The following is an 8,049-nucleotide window of genomic DNA, read 5'->3' on the forward strand; positions in this document are numbered from 1 at the left end:
CACCCGCAGCGGCTCCTCCTGAGCTCCCTCCTCGAGCAGGACGCGCCAGGTGAGTCCTTCCCTGCCCCTCTCGCTGCCCAGGTGAGGGGTTTGGTGCCCCGGGGTGGGAAAATTGGGATTTTTCGCCGTTTGCTTCGCCAAACTGGGGTTGTCGCCCCAAAAAATTCTGCCTGCAATGGGTGGAAAACTGCGTTATAGAAGTTGGGGTGTTTTGAGGCTCCAACTGGTGGTTTGGGACTCTTTGGGTCAGAACTCTGTGATAATTTTTGCCCAGATTGATAAGAATCCTGTGGATAACCAAAGGTTGGCGTCCATGGGCAGATGGTGGAACAGCTTCCCAGATTTTCGGGGATCTTGGATCTGTTTCCTTGGATAAAATCTTCAATCCACCTGAATTTCATGGCCCCGTGTGTGGGTCCTGCTCTGGGGGTCTCAAGGAGCTGGGGCAGAGGCGTGGTGGTTCCAAAAATTGATATAAAATATTGGGAATATTATCAAATATTGGGAATATTATCAAATATTAGGATTGGTATCCAATACTGGGATTGTTATCAAGGGATTTTTCCCTGTCAAAACTCCCAATCTTGAGATTTTCCCAGTTTTCTGCTCCTCTTTGGCTGCTTTTCTTGAATCTTCTCCTTGAGTTCAGCTTTCCAAATCCACGTTTTTTCCCGGAGCTTTTAAAAGTTAAGATTCCCAGAAAAAAATGAGCAGGGGGAAGGAAGGAAAACCCCTGCTGCCTCCAGCTCTGCAGCCTTTCCCTGGCTTTGTTAGGCTGGGTTTTGCCTCTGACCCTCATTTTAGGCATAGCTCTTCCCTGATCCCTCAGCGGAGCGACCAATCCCACAGGGAATGGGATGGGATCCAAAAAAAACCCAGTAAAGGGCAGGAAACAACTCCCCAAAATTTGCGCTGAACTGCAGCACCCTCAGGATTTAATCCCAGGAGCTGCCTGGCTTGGGACTGGAATTAAGTTTAAATTGGGGTCAATCTCGAAGCTGAGGCAGCACCCGCAACCTCAACACCCAAAAAAGGTGAATTTAAGCCTTAAAAAAGGCTCCGTGATTTTGAATTCTAGGCCCACCCAGGATGTCCCAGCAGCAGAAGCAGCCGCAGCAGATCCCGGCCCAGTGCCAGCAGAAGTGCGGGGCCCTTCCCAAGGGGGTCCAGCAAAGCCAGGCCTCCAAAGGCCAGGCCAAGGCGGCCGTCAAGAGCCTCCCCCAGCAGCAGCAGCAGCAGCAGCAGCAGTGCTCCAAGCAGAAGTAGGAGCCGTCCCAATCCCCAAATCCCGCTCTTCCCACCTCTCCTGGCTCCCGGGAACGCCTCCAGACCTGCAGCCACCTGCTTCGCTTGCCAGGAATTACCTCATAACGAGATGCGCTTAATTAGGTTTAAAAATGATAAATGAATGGCAGGGCTGGTTTTAATTCCGAGTTTAATTTGGGATGTGGTGCAATAAAATGATGGAATGATCTCGTGGTTGTTTCCTGGTGTTTTTGTTGGTGCTTTTCTCCCGTTTTCACTTGTCTTTCTCTTTTATTTTCCCCTAAAATATCAACTTTAAGCACACACAAACCCCAGCTTTTGCAAGCTGAGCCTCCTCTCCATCTTTTTCAGGAAAAGCCGTTGAAAATCCCCAAAACTTGATTAAAAAATCCCCAGAACTTGATATAAAAATTTCCCGCAATTAGGTACAAAAATTCCCAAAACTTAGTATCAAATTTCCCAAAACTTGATTTCAAAAATCCCCAAAACTTTATATAAAACCCCCCCCCCAAAAAAAACTTAGTATAAAACTTCCCAAAACTTGATTTTAAAAATCCCCAAACCTTGGTACAAAACCCCCCAAAACTTGGTACAAAAATCCCCAAAACTTGGCACAAAAATCCCCACAACCTCGTATAAAACCCCCCACGACCAGGAACAAAAACTCCCAAAACTCGGTACGCAAAGTCGCTTTTATTGTGGAATTTTCACAGTGAAATAAATCCTGGATCCAACAGCAGCCGAAAACAATCACGAGACAAAGTCCCAAACACGGACGGGTGGCGAAACATTCCCGGCTGGAATTGCTCCTTTATCCCGTCTGCGCCACGCCCGGGGTTAATCCCTTCCCAAACATGTCTGGAGTGGAGTTAATTATCCATAAATTTGGGTAATTATGGAATATTCACGGCCTGAGCTGTTCTTTGACACCTCCGAGGAAATTTAAGGGGAGATCGAGCTCGGATTTATCCTATTTTATCCCCTCAATCCCAAAGGATTATTTTAAATTCCACCAAAGTCGGATCTATCCTAAATATCTTCATTTTTCTCCCTCAGTCCCGAGGGATTATTTTTGTATTCCACCAAAAAATTCAGCACTAATTCCAGATTTGGGAAGTTTTGGTGGCAGATTCAGCACAAAATCTGATTATTTATAGGGAAAAACTTCCCAAATTCCAGGTGGGATCTGGAATCCAGGGGGAGAATGCAGGAAAAAGGGGGTGAGCTCTTCCCTGGATTTGGGGCTTTTTTTAAACTTCACGAACCCCGCCTTGCTCCATGATTTTTTGGGGTTTTTTTTTTTGGGCATTCCAAAGCCTCGGGATTGGGGAAAAGGGCAGGAATTTGGGAAGGGGAGCTACAATCCTGCTGGAAAGCATTCCCGACGGGAATTCCCTGCTGTTAGTAAAGGATAAGGCGTTAGCGGGAGGGGCGGCTGGAAGGAATTCCTGACAAAAGCTCTGCAGGGGTTAAAAAAAAAAACAAACCACCAACAACAAAAGGCTTGGAAAAAAACCTCTGGATTCGGGGAGAAAAATCCCCGGGATCGGGATTTTCCCTCTATTTCTGCCACGGGCCGGGCTGCTCCAGCTGCTGCTCCAGGGGAGGGAATTTTTCGGGAAGGGAGCGCTGCTCCGAGATCTCCTGGAATTCCTGCTTTTCCTGGAAACTCGGGGCGGGCACCGGGATCTCCTGGAGTTCCTGTTTTTCCTGGGAACTCGGGGCTGGCTGTGGGACTGGGACTGGGATGGGGACAGGGGTGTCCTTGGATTCCTGTTTCTCCGGGATGGACACCGGGATTTCCTTGCATTCCTGTTTTTCCGGGATGGACACCGGGATTTCCTTGCATTCCTGTTTTTCCTGGGCACATGGAGTGGGCTCAGGGCATGAAACTGGGACGGGGACAGGGGTGTCCTTGGATTCCTGCTTTTCTGGGATGGACACCGGGATTTCCTTGCATTCCTGCTTTTCCTGGGCACACGGGACAGGGTCAGGGATGGAAACTGGCATTTCCTGACACTGCTGCTTCTCCTGGGAGCATGGAACAGGGTGAGGATGTGGATCAGGGATGGACACCGGGATTTCCTTGCGTTCCTGCTTTTCTGGGATGGACACCGGGATTTCCTTGCGTTCCTGCTTTTCTGGGATAGACAGCGGGATTTCCTTGCGTTCCTGCTTTTCTGGGATGGACACCGGGATTTCCTTGCGTTCCTGCTTTTCTGGGATAGACAGCGGGATTTCCTTGCGTTCCTGCTTTTCTGGGATGGACACCGGGATTTCCTTGCGTTCCTGCTTTTCTGGGATGGACACCGGGATTTCCTGGACCTGCTGCGTCTCCTGGGCGCACGCTGCAGCCTCGGAGCAGGGAACGGGAACGGGAACCGGGATCTCCTTGGCCTCCTGCTTTTCCAGCGTCGGTTCCTGGTGGGATTTCTCTTCCAGGCGCGGAGCAGGCTCGGGGTTCTGGAATGCCGGAGGGATTTGGGTTTGCTGCTCCTGGGGCGGGCCCCGGGGCACCGCAGCCTCCGCAGCTTCCCCTTTTCCCTGTTCTGGGATCGGGATTTGGGGATGCTCCGGGCTCTGTTTTGGGGTGGTTTTACCCAAGCCGGGGGGGAGCTGCAGCTCCTGCTTGATTTGCATCTGGTTCAGAGACATCTCTGCGGGAAAACGGGATCACCTGGAAAAAAAAGTGGGGATTTCTTCTGTTACCGGGACCAGGATGACACAATTCTGAAAAAGGTGTTAAAATTTTTAAAAAGCCGAGTTTTCCTGCTCTGCCCTTAGCTTCCCGAGGCTAAAACCAAACATTTAATGAGGTTTGGTGTGCCAGAAATAAAAGAAGAATATAAATGTGGGGGCAACGGGGTGTTTTGGACTGGTAAAACCGAAATAATTCCTGCTTTTTGCCCCTGGTTTTTCAGCCGTTCCTTGCAATTTGGAACTCCTGAGGAGGTTTCTTCAGGCTCCGGCGAGCTGAGGGTTAAGTTCCCAGGAGACAGCTCCTCCTCTCGCTCCGGTCTCACCCGGCTCCGGTGACAATGCCGGTTTGGGTGACCCTGGAAGGGTTCTTGGAAGGGAATTCTCAGGGATAAAGCGTCCCCGCGGTCCGGGATTGCCATCGCTGTCCCTTCCTGAGTCAGAGCGGGCAGCGCCGATTTCTCACCCCGACAATTTGGGGACAATTTGGGGACAATTTTGTGGCCGCTGAAGGCTCGCCCGGACCTCAGGAATTCCTGCGCTGCCGCTTTTATAAAATCCAAGGCCAGGAGTGAAAGGTGAGAATTCCGAAAGCGGGGTTGGAAGGGATTTGAACTCCCCAAGGTAGAGAGAGGAGAAATTCCTCCTCCCTTCCCCGGGGGGTTCCCAGCTCCTCTCACAGCCAATTCCCTCCTCTCTTGGCTTTTTTATTTATTTTTTTTTAATCTGATAAGACCTTAATTAATTAATTAATTAATTAAGATCTTGTTCCTGACATGGGTGAGGCAGCACGTGGGGAATATTTTCACTCCTTGTCTCCCTGCAGCGCCCTCGTGCTCCCAAATTTGCCTCTTTCCAAGGAATTCCTGGGTGAAATGGAAGTTCTAAAAACCTTTTGGTTATAAAATCAAAGGAAAATCATTTTGGCAGGAGAGGGTTTGGTGTCCTTCCCTGGAGGGAAGAGATTCACCCTTGAACCAACGGAATTCCATCTGATCCCTGCCTCAGGAAGGGTCTAATTTAGGGCTTAATTACCCTCAGATTTAGGCTTGGTCTTAATTTGCCTTCCAGTGCCATTTCCAGGCTGCCCCAATGCCCACAAATTCCCTCCTTTCCAGGAACCCTCTGCGTACCCCAAGGCACCAGATCCAACCTTTCCTGAATGGCCGAACCCCAAATATCCCCCAAAAATATCGGGATTCTCAATCCCAAACATCCTCCAAAAAAATCGAGATTCTCAATCCCATATATTCCCTCCAAAATCTCAGAATTCTGAATCCCAAACCTCCTCGAGGAACCTCAGGATTCCCAACCCAAAGCTCCTCAAAAATCTCAGGATTCCCAATCCCAAAGCTCCCCAAGGAACCTCAAGATCCCCAATCCCAAATCTCCCTGAGGAACCTTGGGATTCCCAATCCCAAATCTCCTTGAGGAACCTCAGGATTCCCAATCCCAAAGCTCCCTGAGGAACCTCAGGATTGCGGGACTCACCCAGCCGGTGCCGAGGGAGCAGCGGGAGCGGAGTGGATGCTGGAGTGGGGAGATTTGGGATCTTTTATAGGGTTTGGAAGCCCTGCCTTCTGGGAATGAGTCCTCCTGGCTGATGAGCTCATTCTTTCACAAGAACCTTGCCCGGCCGGGTTTTACACGTAGGCACTTTCAGAGAGGATTCTGAGTTCGTTCCCCTGACTAATCCCGCTGAACCGTGGAATTGCTCCCTGGATAAAGGTCAGAGCCTCGGGTTCATGGAGTTATTGGAGACCCCCTTGAGGTTTGGGGGCTTGGTGGGGTTTGGTGCCACCTCAACCCATCCAGGGGTCATTCCATAGCTAAACCCCCCTCTGATGTCTGAAATTCCTGGGATTTATTGGGAATTCCCACCTCAACCCATCCAGGGGTCATTCCACACCTAAATCTCCCCTGGGTTTTCCTTGGGAAGAACTTCATGGATTTCCCTGAACTTTCATTTAGGTTTGGAATCACCAGGAGGGATTTCCTGGAAATTTCAGGAATTTCCTCCTGGAAAGGGCGGTCAGGGGCTGCCCAGTGAGGTCTGGAGTTGCCACCCCTGGAGGTGTCCAAGGAATTCCTGGAAAGGGGTTGATCCATCTAAAGTCAGACTGGATGATCTTGGAGGGCTTTTCCAACCTCGAGAATCCTGAAATTCTCTGGATAAATCTCATTTTCCATGGAGATGCAGCTCTCACCCATCCAAATGTGGTCCAGCAGGGAGCTGAGTTTATCTCCGGGGATTTTTAACAATATCCAAGATTTTTCCCACCCAAATGGAATTTGGGGAACCGGCCCCACGGAATTCCAGAAGGGAGTTTAAAAATGTGGTTAGGCCTGGATGTGAAAGAAAGGGAACTCTGTGTGTGCAATGCATTCCCTGAGGATTAGTCTGAAAATGTCTGGAACGAAAACCAGACATTTATGGAGTCGGAAAACCTCCTGAAATCCAATCCCAATCCCCCAAATCTCCAGGATCCATCAGGACACGGCTCCTGGAGACACCGTGTCCCACCCAGACGGGAATTTCATCACCTTTGGTCATCCCGGGCCTCTCCCGGGCTCATCTCCGTGGCTTTTCCGGAGCTTTTATCGGATCAAGATCCCGTTGCGATCACTTGCAACAGGCTGAGCTGGTCCTATGTCACCTCCCAGAATTCCCGGGCAGCGCCTGGAAGCGGCTGCTCCCAGCATGGATCAACTTCCTCCCTCAACAACCCTTCGGCAGCACAAGGCCGGGAAATTCTGGAATTTTCTCCCTTCTGTACAATTCCCGTTTTCCTCCTGGGTCCTGCCTTGCTGTTCCTGCTGGGATAGGCTCAGTTTTAGTCTCCAGCTTTGGGAATACCCCAGCCCAAGCCCAAAGCCTGACTCAGGCCTTGCTGGTGCTCCGCTGGTGCCAATTCCAGGCTGGAATTAGGGCACTTCCCAGACTTGCCTGGCTGCTTTCGAGGCAGCCTGGCTGCTGGCAGGGCTCGGAACCGAGATAAGCTCCTGGAATTCTGCCCTTCCCGTGGGGAGATGCAGGGAAGGAGATCAGAGTCCTTAAAACCTTGGGGTTCGGCACTGCCCTGTTCCTGGAGGTGTCCGAGGAAAGGTTGGATGGAGCTTGGAGAAGACCTGGGATAGTGGGAATTGTCCCTGGCCATGGCAGGGGCTTGGAACGGGATGATCCTGAAGGTCCTTTCCAACTCAAACTGTTCCATGATCCTCTGATTTTCTGGGATTCTCTGATTTTATTTTTCCATGATTTTATGCTTCTGTTAGTCTGCAATTCCATGATTCTCTGATTCTCTGACTCCATTATTCCGTGATTTTGTGATTCTGTGATCCTCTAATTCCATCATTTCGTGATTTTATGATTCCATTATCCTCTGATTCCATTATTTTCGGATTTCATGATTCCATTATTCTCTGATTCTATTATTCCACTATTTTCTCATTCCACGATTCTCTAACGCCATGATTTTATGATTCTCTGATACTCCATGATTCCCTGATTCTATTATTCCATGATTTCATCATTCCCTGATCCTGGTTTTTGCCCTGCTGAGGCCGGAGCAGATGAGTTTGAGAATGGACAGGGAATTTCACCACCTCCAACCTTCCACCCGAATTTTTGTGCAATATTCCCGAGGGAATTCTCCTCCTCAGGTCAGAGCTCAGTGCTGTCCATCCCTCAGAGAGCTGGACACCTCCACCTGCTTGGGACATTTTTATTTAAGCAACAAATAAAGGATTTCTGGAATGTTTCTGTGCCAAATTTAAACCCAGAACTTGCGACGCCCAGGGATTAAAGTCAAACACTTCCCATGGCTGGGAGGGAGAGACCTAAACCTAAACCTAATCCTAAACCCTGTCTGGAGATGAGGAGATGTGGCCTGACCTTAAACTGGTTTGGATCCAGTCTGGAAATGCTCCGGAGGTCACCAGGCAGCAACCTCAGCACAAAAATCATGGATATTGCCCAAAGAGGCTCTGGAGTCAGCTCCTGGAAAGGGAGGGAATGTTTTTCCCTGAGGAGAGGTGGAATTGCTTTTCCCATCCCCGGGAATTGCACAAAAATCTGTTTTTAGC

General features: G+C 49.8%; 1 protein-coding gene across 1 annotated transcript; it reads right to left on the minus strand.

Moving 5' to 3' along the window:
• Nucleotides 1–2,826: 2,826 nt before the first annotated feature.
• Nucleotides 2,827–3,921, minus strand: LOC135288044 (titin-like). The gene has a single exon (XM_064401329.1). It carries the CDS (start codon nucleotides 3,919–3,921, stop codon nucleotides 2,827–2,829), a length of 1,095 nt encoding a protein of 364 aa, XP_064257399.1.
• Nucleotides 3,922–8,049: the final 4,128 nt, after the last annotated feature.

The sequence above is a fragment of the Passer domesticus genome, chromosome 32 (genome assembly GCF_036417665.1).
Source record: "Passer domesticus isolate bPasDom1 chromosome 32, bPasDom1.hap1, whole genome shotgun sequence".
Classification (NCBI taxonomy): domain Eukaryota; kingdom Metazoa; phylum Chordata; class Aves; order Passeriformes; family Passeridae; genus Passer; species Passer domesticus.

Excerpts from the sequence above, each read along its gene's own strand:
- LOC135288044 (XM_064401329.1), bottom strand. The coding sequence starts at position 3,921 with ATGTCTCTGAACCAGATGCAAATCAAGCAGGAGCTGCAGCTCCCCCCC.